The sequence below is a fragment of the Drosophila arizonae genome, chromosome 5 (assembly GCF_054131065.1).
Source record: "Drosophila arizonae isolate 15081-1271.41 chromosome 5, UAZ_ARI_1.0, whole genome shotgun sequence".
NCBI classification, from domain to species: domain Eukaryota; kingdom Metazoa; phylum Arthropoda; class Insecta; order Diptera; family Drosophilidae; genus Drosophila; species Drosophila arizonae.
In genome coordinates, this window is record NC_142925.1 from 6,410,038 (window position 1) to 6,425,619 (window position 15,582).

Below are 15,582 nucleotides of genomic sequence, written 5' to 3' on the forward strand. Positions count from 1 at the left end.
CAGGATAACGGAATTGTCTCTCAAGTGGCTGGCTAGCTGGCAATAATAAACACTCACACACACACACACACACATATATATGGGAGTGTCTCATGTGTGTGTGTGTAAAATTACGTTTCAATTTTGAGGCTCGAAATTTGTGCGCGAACGAGCTGCTTAGACGCCGGTTATCAGCGACGTGCTTATAGCCAATTTGTTCAATTTTCGGCACTTTGGCTTAATGCGATAAGGCCAACAACAATTTTGCTTATACTTTTGGCAACAGTACACCGCAATGCGAGCTGTCTAATTGAGAGAGCGAAGGAGTAAAAGAGAGGGGGAGAGAGCGAGAGAGTGTGTATGTGTGTGTGTGTGTGTGTGTGTGTGTGTGTGTAGATTTCCCTCTCTATAAGTAAGCCCTGGGCTGGCGCTGCTTTTGGTAATTCAAGTGACGCTGCTGTATCCAATATCAGCATCCCGTTATCTGATGCGAATGGAATGTGCTTTAAAGCCCTGAGGCATCCACCTAGCTACACAAATGTTGCCTGTCGCCAGAGAGAAAAGGAGGCGCACACACACACACACACACACACACACACACACACACACACACACACACACACACACACACACACACACACACACACACACACACACACACACACACCCAAACACCCACACAGACAGCGAGGCACTTGAAACATGCATCAATTGTCGCGCAGCTAGGATACTTCCTAGCCCCTAGATACTCCATAGTTACCATTGACAGGACGTCTCTATTGATATTGTTTTGCGTGCCAAATTGCTGCTAAGTATGCAATACATATTGATAGACACAAATACACACACACACACAGAGAGAGAGAGAGAGAGCGAGCGAGTTAGCAGCAGAAGCAGTTGCTACAGCTTTTTGTCAAGCTGATTGACAACAAAGGATTTGCCTCGTAATGCGGATCTTCTAAGCCAAAATCACTTATTAGAATCCACCCGCCAGGCAGACGACAGAGCTGCCGCTGCCGCTGCAGCTTCTCTAGCTCACTCTCTGACGCTACTCCCCCGCCCCCGTCCCTGCCACAGTCACTCCATTAAGCTGTGACATGTTTCAGCTTTGGCTGCCGTTGCTTTAAGCACATTTGTATATTCTAGCATTTTTATTATATGCTTTTTCTAGCTGTATCTATCAAATGCAGCTTTAAACACACACACAGATAAAGAAATAAAGAGAGAGACAGATAGAGAGTGAATCGAGCTGTTGTCATGAAATTCTTGGCTAAAATAGAGATTTCTGTCATTTTTGCTATTTGGCCAACACACACACGCAGCTGCCATACTTATAATCGGCACAAATCCTTTATGGCCTTAAAGCGCTCACAGCGCTCCACAAATGGAATGCATTGAATATTATTGCAGAATTTAATAATCCACATAAATAGGCTGACGAAATTCATGGGGAATTTTAGCTGCTAATTGTTCTGCTCAAAGCAGCCTAAAAGAGATAAAGCAGCATTGAAATTTATTTATCCTGATGTGTATATATGTATGCAGGTATGTCTGCATATAAAACTCGCTCAATTATATATGAGTAGCTGAATTTATTTTTTTTCTTTAGATAATAATTGTTTATAGCCAGAGACAGACAGGAAGAATGAGAGAGAATAAGACAGATAATTACATTTTTTTATAAGACCTAAACATTAATTTTTGGTTTCATTTCAACAAGAATCTTGGAAACCTCCTAATGCTTATATATACATAGAAGCTAAAAAAATTTATTATTATATAGAGCAACAGGACTATCAACTATGCATATGAATAACAAAGATTCAGCTTGAAATTATTTAGGGGAATATAAATTGTATAGAATTTATTTTTAGATATATTACGCTTAGAAGTATTATTATACATTTAACTAAAGATTTTCCGTATAAAAAATTCCGTTACTTTATTTTATATTATACGTATTTATCATCGTACCCGAATATATCTCAAATTAAATCAGATATATTGATTGCTCGAAATAATCAAATTAAATTGCTGAAAGAAACTGAAACTTGTCTATCATTTCTTTAAATTATTTAAAGAATTTTCTTGCTCAATATATCTCAAGATGAGCAAGGCTGCCTGAAGTGATGTAAGCGACTATTGGATACCCTAAACTGATATTCAAATTATTTAATAAACATATGGAACGTCTAACAGGCAAACAGACTAGCAGACAGCCATGGCTAGATAGACATCAGCTCGTCCTCCTGCTCGAAAATAAGTATACGCCTTGTGTTGCCTCCTGCTGGCGGTTTCATACGTTTTCACAAAGCCATAATAAACTGAATTCACATTTTCATTGCGCTCAGGACATAAAAAGCAACGGTTTCCAGTTGCCATCTGAGCCAAGTATATAGCATTTTTTATTATTTCATTTGAAATGCATTTTCAAATAAATAGAACCCCTGCATGAGCCACGCATATGCGATGGCCTGACTCGCGTAAGAAAAATAGTATATGGCCATATCTGAATATTAAATTTGCCAACTTGAGAATATTGTCTATGTCTTTAGGGTAATTGAATATAAAATTCATTAGCAAATTTTATAGTAGAAGTCGATCCTTTGTGTAGTTTGCCTAAAGCAACGGCATGAAAACTTTCTTGCCCATTGTTTTATTTTTTGATGTACAGTTTCTCTACTTCATAATAATAAATAATAAAAAAAAAAAAATATTTATAAAATATATAAAATATTTTTTTTTTTTAATATAAAAAAAATCTATTTTTTCTCTAACACGATAAAATACTTTTCAAATTATATGTATCTCTATCTCTTGTCCTCATAGGCCATATGCAATTGAGTTATAGGTTATATAAAAGTCATTTAAATAAATAAAATAATTGCAAATTCCTTTTCACTTTCTACTCTAATATATCTTTTCTCTAAAATCTGAAAATACTTTTCAATTTAGGTCTAACTCAATCTCGATTGTGCTGTCAACTAGTTTATGGTTTATTTGCTTGCATGTCCGATTAGGCCTTCTCTGGCCAATGCGTTTCCACACAGTCTGGCTGGAAACTGCTCGGCATATATCAACTGGATTTATGAGTGCGCCTGCATGGCATAGACATCATAAGTGGAGGGCATTTGTCAGGCATGGCTCTGACTGCAGCAAGTTCTCTAAGTTATGGCCGTACTTACCGAATTGCAGGAGATGTCGATGCGCAGCACCGAGCTAGTCATTTGCATGGTATTCAATAAGGCGTAGTTCTCCAGATCCCACACGCAGATGTTCTTGTCGTGGCTGCTCGAGATGAGCACATCGCAGGCGCCGGCGACCAGGATGCCCGTAACTGGGCCACGATGGAAGGTGATGCGATGCACCTGTAAATCAGATCAACGTTGAAAACAACAACTATTAGATGAGCTCACTGAATGCAATCGAGTTTTTATGGTTCGATTGAAGTTGATTTAAGCAAATGGCGCGCGAGGTCAGCTGAGGGAGGCAGGGGCTGAAAAGGCTGGCGTGACACATGTGAAGCTGTCACAGCTATATTTAAGTGTGGCTGTGTAGCTGTGTAGCTGTGTGTGTGTGTGTGTATTTCTCTGCCTGCCTGCGTGTGTGGCACACTTTGTATGCATTAAGTTAATTACCGTTTGGCATGCGATGTTGACAATGTGCTCGAGCAAACGTTGCCAGCTCCAGCCCCAGACCCACAGCTGTCCGCTCTCTAGCACCCTAACCCCCAGCCCACCCCCTTCACTCCAGAGCTTACGCTAGGTGTGTATATGCGAGTCGAAAGTCACACAGAAATGCCAAAACTTTGATAAATTACCCCAAAAAAAAAAAAAAAAAAGAAAATAAAAAAAAAAAATAAAAAAAATTATATATACATATTTATATATACGTAAAAAACAGCAACAACTCGAAAATGCGAAAAGCAGCGACAGCAACATGAAAGCAGACAGCAGCCAGCAGCCATCATGACTCTGCGTACATGGCGTATACTTAATATTGTAATTAATTTAATAAGCGCCTGTAATTTGGTGTGCTTCGCATGTGTCGACGTCTGAGCTCTGCTCTGCTATGCTGTCTGCCGCGTCATGCCACATGTTAAGTGTAAAATCTGCACTTGACTAGCTTTCAAATTCTGTGGCAGTCAGCGAAATTGGCTTTTTAAAATATGCTAGTCGACATTCATTCATTTTTTCTTTTTTGCGCCCAGCAAGTGGCAATAAATCTAAATTATATATGTGTGCAAAAGTGTGTGTGTATGCATGTGTGTGAGAGTGTGTGGCTGTGTAGAAGCAAACCAGGAGGTCCAAGGACATGCCCAGCCGCACTTTATATGCAAACATTGCATTGTAGTTAATCACAGTTTAATGTGCCAGCTCCTGTGTGCGTGTGCGTGTGCGTGTGTGTGGGTGTGGACATGTGCGAAATTTCAGCATAATATGATTTATGGTTACATGGGCATAGGCAGGCGCTTTTCGGCCGCTGTGTGTGCCGCTTCATTTGTCAGGCATGCCACAAACAAACACAAATTCATGTTTAACTAGTAGCAGGGCGCTAGCAAAGAGCTAATCGACCAGAAGTTACGCTGTTAACTAACAGGAGCTGAGTTAGTATGCTGATAACAGAGGAAATGGAATAGAGACAAAGCGCTAACAGCAAGTTAACATATTATGTTATTCAATATATTTAGTTAAGTATTTTAATTATATTATTGTAAGCATTCGCTAAAGAGACAACAGAAAAGTCTATAACAGATTGACAACAGCAAGAGCTAAATAACAGCTAAATAACAGAGTAGACAAAGGAAAAGATTGCATAGCAACTGCTTAAGAGAGTAATCAAAAGAGAATGTTACAATATAAATAGCTTAATATGGAACTGCCATGACCTAAAAAATATATTAATCTTATACCTATACAAATTTTTATACAAATTTTAAAAATCCATATTTAATATTTGATTTAAAATTAATTTTCAAAAACTAGAATCTAAAATTAGAATACAAGAAAATGAGAAAATTTCTAACAGCTGCCTAACATAAGGTAAGTCTGTTGCTAGCTAACAAATATGTTAATTACATTCACATACTGTAAGCCCAAACAAAACCCAAGCTCAGCTAAACTAATCTGAAGTTAAACAAAAAGTCTTAAGCGTATGCAAACATAAATCAACCTTTTGTGACTCTAACTATGATATAGGGTACAGCAGCTGGCAGCACACTAGCCACACACACATACACAGAGCGAGAGAGACACATGTGTGTGTGCGTGTGTAGTAACTGTGATTACGACCTCGTTTGGCGCAAAGGCAAGGAATTATGCAAATTAATGCGGTTTGTTTGCTGTGGATCGCGTCGCGGTCGCGCAATTAGGCGACAGCCAAATGCATTTAAGACTTTAACATTTTCGAGCTAACATTATGGCTCTGTTCTGCAAATGTGTGCGTATTTAAGCTAAATGCCAAATGGTATTCAATTAAGGCTTTGGCCTTTAGCTTGGCTGCCTGTAAATATCTATTTAAATAGGGAGCGGGGAGAGGGGACACATGAGATGGGGGGGTGGGGTACACTTACCAATTTGCCGCTGGCCAGGTCTGTGATGGCAATTGTTGCATCGTCGCTGCTGCTAATGATCAGCGTGTTATTGACGCCAGCTGCGACGCCCGTTATGGCCGCCGTGTGAGCTCTGCAAGGAAGTGGGAGAGAGAGGGAGAAAGAGAGAGGGAGAGGTAAAATGAAAGCCGATTAGGCAGCCGATTCGGCAAGGTCAGAGCTGTGCACTCACTTAATGTGCGCTCGTCTTTCGCGCAGCGACACGTGCCACACCAATACGGTCGAGTCCTCGGAGCCGGTCAGCAGGAGCTGCGATTGCTGGGGCGCCACCAGCAGGCACGTGACTGCCGCCGTGTGTCCTGTATGATGATGATGATGATGATGAAGATGATGATGATTAGCTCGTCTAATGGCAGCACCCTTAATGACACACTTACCCTTGTACGTATGCTCCAGCGAGTTGCTCATGATGTGCCACTGCTGGACGTCGCCCGAGTTGGTGGCCAATATCAGGTGCTGGCGCGAGGGCGCCAGGCAGACGGCGCGTATGACGCCCGTACCGGTCACCGTCATGGTGCGTATCTGGGAGGGCAGCGGCGCGGGCAGCCAGCCGGTGAGCGGTACCAGCAGCGGGACAGCGTAGCCGTCGCACCAGGCCGTCGCCGAGCGCACCGTCATGCTCAGCAGCGAGTTGTCGTCGTCGTCGTGCTCCCCGATGGGCCGCAGCCAGGAGACCAGCTGGGAGCCCAGCTGCATGGGATCGCGGGTGAGGACGTCGCTCGACTTGCGTATGGTGTAGTAAATGAGCTCGATGTCACGATCCAGAATGTAGCAGCGCACGTGCTCGATTAGGCAGCGGAGGTAGCTAATCGATACCGTTTGCACCTGCAATAGCCCAATGCCAAATTGTGGCATGAATTAGCATGTTACGTATACGCCTAGTGGCCGGGTGGCTTATATATAAATTCTATATATATGTAAATATGTGTGTATATGTAAATATGTGTGTATATGCTGTGTGTGTGTGTGTACTAATAATGAGCAGAGGCAATATTACGTATACGCCTTGTGTTATTTGGCATATCTAAACAGCTGCACGCATATTGCGCATACGCCCTGGTAATGCGCCGCAAAAATGTTTAATGTCTGGGCAGCCGCATGAATATTAAGTATACGCATTGTATTCGCTTCTAATTTAGCTTTAAGTTACGAACATTTTGTGTGTGAGATGTGCGCGACGATGGTGGCTTTATTATGCTATGCTTGAATATTTCAATATTAAGTATACGCATTGTATTCACTTGTAATTTAGCTTTATAAAATATTAAGAATAGTCGCTATACGAGATGTTGATGCTTTATTATGCCAAGCTTGGATATTACGTATACGCATTGTATTTGCTTGAGCCAGTGGAAGTTAGTTAAATATTACGTATACGTATATATATAAATACCAAAGTGCACAATCAACTACAAATTGTTCACTTTGGTATTTAAACTGAAATTTTCATATTACGTATACATTTCATATGGAAATATTACGTATACGCATCATGGGCTATCGCTTTAATAATTTTGTTAGTGAATTACCGAATGACTAGACCTAACTACAACAACAATCCGCTTCGAATCAAGTCAACTGTATTATTCAATTATTTAAGTTATTTATTCATAGCTCGAATCTATCAATTATATTGAAGTATTTTTAATTTCAATCATTTTTTTTAATTTGTAAAAATATTTATATCATCCAAGTCAAAACTTTAAAATCTGTCAATAATCTCGTATCAAGTCAACTATATTCTTAAATTATTTTATTTATTCACAACTTGAAATTGTTCAATTTATATAGAGGTATTTTCAGTTCTATTTATTTAATATCAATTGCACAAACTTGCATAGAAATAACAGCCAACTTTATTGCTTCCCTTTCAGTTGATTTTGTGTTGCCCAAAACAAATGGCCGATCAAAGCGGGCAAACTGACAAATTCGTAAGCCCAGTTTGAAAGTTTTCACACAAAGTTGCAAAATATGGAAGCATTTTTAGCCGCTGACCTTCGGGCGAGTTTGGGGGGCTTCGCCAAAATGTTAATTAAATCAAGTTGCAGCTGCAACGGCAGCACTTTTATGCATTCGCTTAATTGGAAAGCAGGTCAGCTTGCAACACACACCCACACATACACATGCACACACACACACCTACACAACTTGCTGTTGAGAGCTGCCGAAATTGTGGCACGTGTCGGGCTTGCAGCAGCTGCAACAGTGTCACAGGGCATCATTTTTCATATGCCATTGAGCTCAGCATATTTCCGATTCCAGCTATCTTTCGCCTCGTTCTCTTTCATTTTTTGTTGGCCAACATTTAACTGCACATATTTTGCATATATTCGCATGAATTGCATTTATTTTCGATGTCGGCCAACAATTTATGGGCAAATGCATATTTCATCTGTCAAGCAGCGATAAATTCGTTGTAAAACTCGGCACTTTTTGCTTGGCTTAATTCGATTTGCCAGCATAAAAGCTGCTTAAATAATCATGTCCGACAGTCCCTTGTCTAGCAAAAAAAAAACAAAGCTGGAAAAATTCACGGAAAACTCTGCCAATTTCAGCGGCTGTGCAGCGCGATTCGGCGCAATTTCCGCACGAACAACTTTCATAATGAATGATGACATTTTAAACAATTAAACACCAAATGACGTTGCCAGCTGTTCCAGGCTGTCCCAGGCTGTCCCAGGCTGTCCCTTGCTGGACCTGTCAGCCCATTGTTTTTAGCCATAATGCAGCATTCTGTGCTGCAATTTGAGAATTCTCAGCAGCTGGACAACTGAGAGATAATTGCAGCTGAGCTCCGCTGCTTTATGGCTTTAGCTTTTTTTTTTTTTTGGCTAGAAATGCGCTAAGCTTTAATTAATGCGAATAGGAGTTTTATGTTCAGTATTTTTTTTTTTTATATCTACTAATACTGAGATTGATGAGCTCAGCCAGACTTATGCATGAACAGTTAAAAAGTCTAGTAATATATATCATATATCTGTATACTTCTAAAAGTCAACTATTCCATTTTAAATTTGCAGTATAAATATGAACATTTTCATGAAAGATTCACTCAATCTAATCTAATAAGAATAAGAAAACGTCAAACGTATCCATAGCAAAAGCTTAAAGAAAACTTCTTCTTCTTGTCAAGAAAACTTCTTCGTTTAAATATTTAATGGATTGATTATATAGATAAAGCAGATAGGCGAAAAGTTGCTCAAATTGCATTTGTCTAAATAACGGTAACGTCTCAGCTATTGATGCTTTATCACAAATTGCAAACAGTTTTGTAACTGTTAAATCGAATCAGAATTTATGAAGCATAACTAAAAGATATGAGCCTTAAGTTAGCCTGTAAAACTTTAAGCGCAAATAGTTGGAGCGAATGGGACGGAGGGAGAGGGGAGGGCGGCTCAGATTGTTTCGATTTGATGGCATGTTTAAAAGTTTATTAGACAAGTTGATTGCAGATTTTGTTGTTGTTGTTGTTGTTGTAGCTGTCATTGTTGTTGTTGTTGTTGGCTTGTGACAATGGTGTAAATTGCGTTGATCGCAGAGGCATTTCGCTGCTCTCGCTGCAAAACTAATTTCCGCACGGCGTAGCTAATTGCGACTGCTCGTTAAGATTGTAGCTAATGAATAGATGGGTAGCTTGTGGCAGGGCAGGGCAGGGCAGGGGTCGGGCTGGCTGTCAACTTACCGCCGCGAGCAGGAAATCAAAATTGCAGACTGCGATTTGCTTGAAGCGCGTCGTGTCATCGGACCGCATCAGATGATGCCAGCTCTCCTCGACGTGCCGCATGCTGTACGACACATCGGCGGCAATGGGATTGTAAAAGGTGGATGTGTCGTCGTTGTGATGCGTTGACGATGATTTACGGCCAGCCGAAACGTTATCCTTCTCACGTTCCTTGTCCTTGTGCTGCGGCTCACGCTCCCTCAAGCTGATGACAGACTTTGTATCGCTTCTGGTCGAGTCGTTCTCCAACGTGCTCTCGTCCTCGTCCTGTGGGAAAAACAAATTGGCCAGCTCCATGTGCAGGCTGCGTGTGCGCTCCACGTCCATATACCGTTGCTTGGCGAGGCTGGCACAATAGTTGTGACGCCACTGTAAAAGCACCTTGCCGGACATGATTTTATCGTGCAGCAACAATCGTTTATCTATAGATAAGGAGGATAAGGGAAAGATGTTATATGTAGTTGATAGATAGACAAACAGCTAGATAAAATAAATGGATAGATAAATAGATACATAGATGGATAGAAAGATGGATAGATAGATGGATAGATAGATGGATAGATAGATGGATATATAGATAAATAGATAGATAGATAGATATATGGGTAGATAAATATATGAATAGATAGATGGATAGATAGATAGATAAATAGATACATAGATAGACAGATAGATAGTTATATAGAAAGATAGATATACACATACTTAGATAGATAAATAGATGGACAGATAGATGGATAGATGGATAGTTAGATAGATAGATAGATAGATAGATGATAGATAGATAGAGATGCATAGATAGATAGATAGGTAGAGATAGATATATATAGAAATATACATATATACATATATATATCTAGATATATCAGATATACAGAGATATGGATTTCAAGATATATACAAATTCAAACAAATACAGATACATCGATTCTCAATCACATTGACAGATACATCGATCGATTATCCTTATTTCACGATTTATATATATTTTTCGATTCTTCTCTTACCCATTTGCTTGTGTATCTTCTTGAAGCTGGCGAAGCTAAAGTGTCCATTGTGCGTATCGATTAGCGATTCGGGATCGTCGGTGGGCATCAGCAGCTCCAGCAGCTCCGTCTCGGTCAGGCCGTACTCCGAGCAGGTGATGTAGGCGGCCAGGCTGGCCACCGCCTGGCGGCCGTACTGCTGCTCCAGCTCGTCGAACTGCTGCTCCACATAGGTGACAAAGTCGACGTCCGGTGGACATTCCTCTGGCTTCTGCAGCTGCGTGGCATTTGCCTCGTGGGAGAGCACGAATTGATATTCCGCTGACTTGAAGCGATCGCGCTGCATGGGCGTGAACTTGAGCTGTTCGACGGGCGTGGTCGAGCTGCAGATGATCTGCACGTTCCAGGGCAGCGATGTGGGCAGCCAGGAGAGAGCCGCAACAATGTCACAGTCCAGCGGATTCAGCAGATGCAGATCATCAATGAATAGGAACAGCACATCATTGTTCATGTCCTCGATGCGGCGCAACAGATTCTGAAACCAGTTGCTAATGTACAGCGGATCGAAGGAGGCGTCCTTGGGTAAGTAGCCCTCGGGTATGTTGAAGATGATCGAAATCTGCTGGCAGATGACGCGCAACAATTCCAAATTGTATGCCGAACGGGGCGTGGCCTTGGCGAACCGTATCACCCGATGCACGCGCGTCGAGCTAAACCAGCCCGACACCTGCCCATAGAGGGCGCTAATCAACGCACTCTTGCCGCTGCCATGGGCGCCGCATATAAAGTACGGTGCATGTCGGCTGCCATTCCTGAAATTCGCCATCAAATTCTGCCGCAACTGGGCCGGCACACGCGACTCCAAGAGGGCCACACGTTCCGTATGCTCGCGCAGTATGCGCAAATGTGTGGCATGCTCGTGAAAGATTTCCTATGCGGGGAGAGAGAATGGGACCATTAGTGTCTCCGTCTCTGTCTCTGTGGTTGGCAGTCATTACTAAATGGGATTCAAATAGTCAACAATCAGCAGCGAAAATTGGACACTTGACGTGTCCAGTTCACCCATGCCAATTGACGCTTGTCAGCAGCAGCAGCAGGAGGAGTAGGAGGAGCAGGAGCAGCAGGAGAACGAGCAGCAGGAGGAGCAGGAGGAGCAGCAGCAGCAGCAGGAGCAGTAGCAGCAGGAGCAGCAGCAGCAGCAGGAGCACCAGGAGGAGCAGGAGGAGCAGCAGCAGCAGGAGAACGAGCAGCAGGAGCAGCAGGAGCAGCAGGAGCAGCAGGAGGAGCAGCAGCAGGAGCAGGAGCAGTATCAACAGGAGGAGGAGCAGCAGCAGGAGCAGCATCAGCACTAAAAGTTCGCTTCTCGTTTCCTGACCGGGGCATATATTATGCCAAAGTATCATCCGCTGCCGCCCGTCTGTCTGCCTGTCTTTCCTATAAAGCGCCCTCTGTCTCGATGTGTGTTTGTTTGTAACTTTGTTTACCTGCGCTGCTGACAGTGTGCCACCTGCTGAGCTGAGCTGCTGTCACTGACATCCTCATCCCCATCCTCTGGCAGCATCCTTGTGGTTCTACGTGCTCTCATTCACTGGCACTGGCCTGGCACTGGCATATTTACCACTAACAAGTAGACACCATCCACACTCACACACACACACTCACACTTGATGCTCTCTCGAGTCCCCTTCAGTTTCATCTTTAGCTCTGTCTAAGCCGTCCAAAGGCAGCTCATGCATACACTGCACAACTAAGGCATGAGTTAAGCCCTCAAAGCCGAGCGACTCGAGTGGACAGCAGTTCTTGAAGTTTTATTCTTCCCTTACTTTGGCCTCATGCTAAAAGCTAATTATTATAATAAAGTTAAGTTGTGCACTCAATTTTAAACAAAAACTGAAGACCTTTTCAAATTTACATAAAGTTATTGCAGTGTATTGCAAAGGGAGTTTGAGAGAGAGAGAGGGTGGGAGGAAGCAGGAGACAGCTGGCACTACACAAATATCCCAACAATTCAACAAAACTTTGCCTTTACTTCAGCTTTACCTACAGTTAATTAAAATCACAAATCGAACAACATTTCTTTCAGTGTATAAGCACCCACATGTGGCTTGAGGCAAACTGCAAAGTTGTTTTTAATCCCTCACCATGGACAAGTTCAAGCAGCTGAGCTTGCACTCAGCAGCTGCGCTTGCAATATTCAGTGAAACGAATCGGCCACAACATTTCGCTCAGTGTATGGCTAGTCACGTTTAGTTTAAATATACTTGAACTAATTGAATTCCTAATCCTCTTGCAGCCTCAAGTTCCAGCTGCTGTTCTTTGGCCAACTGTGAAAGCCACAATTAGCACCACATTTCTCTCTGTGTAGAGCCATTCACTCTTAGTTTGTATTAACTTCAACGGGCACTATGCTTAATCCTCTGCTTTCATCAGCTGTAGAGCAGCTGTGTAAGCTACTTATTTATTTGACATAAGTATTGCCGATTTTCTCTCAGTGTATGGCCAGTCACGTTTAGCTTCAATAAGCTTGAACTAATTGAACTTTTCATCAGCTCGTTCATTAAGCTGTAGTTGCTGTTTTTATTTTTTCTCTCAGTGTACACGCAGTCACGTTTAGTTTATAGTTCAGAGCTAAGCGTAATTCCTTCTCTTGCTATTTTTTTACTTTTGCATGCTTTATTTGTCATTTTTCATTTTTCATGTTCAACAAACTCAGCATTTTTTGCAGTGCATACGCATAGTCACGTTTAGTTTGAATAAACTTTAGAATTATTTTTTCTCATATTCTTTTCTGTTCTTTTCTGATTGTAAAATAACCCTTTGATATTAAATTGATATTAAGTTTAAGTAAACTTAACCTCACAATGGTCCCATAGCAGTTAAATTTTATCTGAGTAAAATCTCTAGGATATATATCTAACTCTTCTCAAGTTTCAGTTCAATTTTTGTAAGTAATGTCCTTTATTCAATAAACTAATCTGGCTGGCATTTCTTTCCGTGTATGCCTTAATTTAATGAGTAACTCTTTTACATATTTTTTTAACATGCCTTTTTCTCTCAGTGTAACATTTGCTTCAATAGTTTCAAGTCATCTTTTTACTCAAATCTTTCTCCACTTTAATTGCCAAACAAAATCCCAGCACATCCTGCATAAAGTTTCCTCACAAGCTCAACTTGTTTACTCTCTGCGTTTCGCTCAGTGTACATATACGCTCAAGTGTATTTCTGGCTTCAATAAGAGGCTTTCGCTTTGTAAATCTGATTGGAACGCTGCACTGGCTGTGGCTTAGCCACTAAATCAACATTTCCACATAAACATGCAGCAACGGTCAAGTGGGTGGGTAGGAGGATTGGGTGTGCATGTGTGTGTGTGTGTGTGAGTGTGCGCGTGTGTGTGTGCCAAGTGCAGATATGTGCTGAAGTAGTCGCTTAATTAGCTCGACATTTGCATACGATTTCATAATACATAGAAATATTGCGCATACGCCATGTGAAACCTTTCTTCTTCAGCCTCTTCTTCTTCTGGCTGTATGGTGTTATCGTTGTGTGCGTGCACACTTTGCATATTTCTCGGTTACTTGACGACTTCCAAATGCCACAACATTTTGTCAAAGTGCTAAAGCTGCCTTGAGCTAATGCCACCACACCGAATCCAGGGCCGGCGCTTTGGCGTTGACTTTAAGATAGTGCCAGAGCACTGGCGAGGCTTTTAAATTTCAAGGATTCTTGACGCGCGGGGCGTGGCATGACGTGGCGTGTTTGCCAGTGAATGCGCTGCCGTTAAGTGCAAACAAGTGCAGTTCGTGTGGGCTGCATTTGTGCACAAGTGTAAGTGTGTTAATATGTCATGCAGCAGCCGGCGCTCGTATTGGGGCCAGCCAGCGGAAGAAGTGGAGCAGCCAGAGAGGGAGAGAGGGAGAGGGCGCGGGTGGCAGTGGCAGAGAGTGCGTCCGCTAATGGGGCAGACAAAGCTCGCATTACGCGGCGTCCTTCGCATTCCCTTTTGCTGTTGCTGCTGTTGTTGTTTTTGTTGTTGCTGCTGATTTTTTTTCTCGTTTTGGCCAAGTTGAAATGTTAAATGCTTTTAACAAAAGCCAACGCGCCAGTTCGTGGCCAGCAATGCGGCAAGTCCGGAAGACACAGTCATCCAGCGATCTCAAACACAGCCCAAACCACCAGCCCAAAGTAAATTGTTGCCAGCATCTTGGCAACTTGTCGTTGCTGTTGTTTTTTTTTTTTTTTTTTTTGGGCGGTGGGTTGGTGGGTGTAGAGCCAAAAATACTTATGGCTGGCGGCTGTGAAAGCCGAGCAAAAATCCAGCCCTGTTTATGCCAGAAAATGAAGATGCCTTGTTATTGGCTTTGCTTTTTGGATTTCCTTCCATTATTATTACATTCGTTCTCTGTTTTCGTTTGCTTACACGTTTGCGTTTTTTGTTGTTGTTGTTGCTGTTGCTGCTCTCTGCCCATCAGCCATTTGGCAATTCAATTTCACAGGTGTTTCAGCAAATATTGAACGAACGAAATTGATAAGCCAGAGAAAATGCCATGTAAGCCACACTAATAGAAAGTCGACAATAAATCAGCCGAGGGAGGTTATATATATTTAATAATGGATTGACTTGAGACTATGCCGTCTATAGTTCCTAACGACTTTGGTGCAATAAATAATAGATGACTTTATAAATATGTAATATCAATATGTGTTTCTCGGAATTGCCTTCGATATGCGACAGGCTATATTAAATGCTCCAGGCAGGAGAGTTGCTGGCATTTATTAATATGGCTCTCGATGTATTTGTAGAAATAATTTATATGTGAATGCAGAAATGAGAATAAAAGCATAGCAGTACTAAATTTAAGTAGACAGTTTAGTAATCAACGGGAATGTCTGCGATTGAATAGCTGTGGTTGATTGCCTAAATATTCCTATACAGACAGAAGTTGCTAGTGGTTTGGCTGTTTATAGCTAGCTAAAATAGTTGATAACTAATATAAAACATCGGCCCTGAAATATATATATATATATATATATAAATATATAATAATAATAATAAAAATAATAATAAAAATATATTAATTTTTTATTATATTATTATTATTATTATTTTATTTCATTAATATATTTTAAAATTTTTTGATATTTTTATTTGTGTTTTTTATTTAAAAAAAAAAAATAAATAAAATAAAAAAAAAATTTAATATATTTATAAAATTATAATAATAATAATATTCATTTTTATTATTATATTAATTTTTTTATGATTTTTTTACGCGAATAAAATAATA

General features: G+C 41.1%; 1 protein-coding gene across 11 annotated transcripts in view; it reads right to left on the reverse strand.

Moving 5' to 3' along the window:
* LOC108615683 (protein qui-1) overlaps positions 1-15,582 on the reverse strand; it is a 61,233-nt gene that overhangs the window by 9,711 nt on the left and 35,940 nt on the right. For all 11 annotated transcript variants that reach the window (XM_089469986.1, XM_089469984.1, XM_089469982.1 and 8 more), the window contains 6 exons: positions 10,319-11,228; positions 9,273-9,733; positions 5,968-6,415; positions 5,763-5,889; positions 5,552-5,663; positions 3,165-3,347 (listed from right to left, as the gene is read on the reverse strand). In XM_089469986.1, the coding sequence (XP_089326112.1) occupies positions 3,165-3,347; positions 5,552-5,663; positions 5,763-5,889; positions 5,968-6,415; positions 9,273-9,733; positions 10,319-11,228 (2,241 nt within the window). The remainder of the gene's footprint in view (positions 1-3,164; positions 3,348-5,551; positions 5,664-5,762; positions 5,890-5,967; positions 6,416-9,272; positions 9,734-10,318; positions 11,229-15,582) is intronic.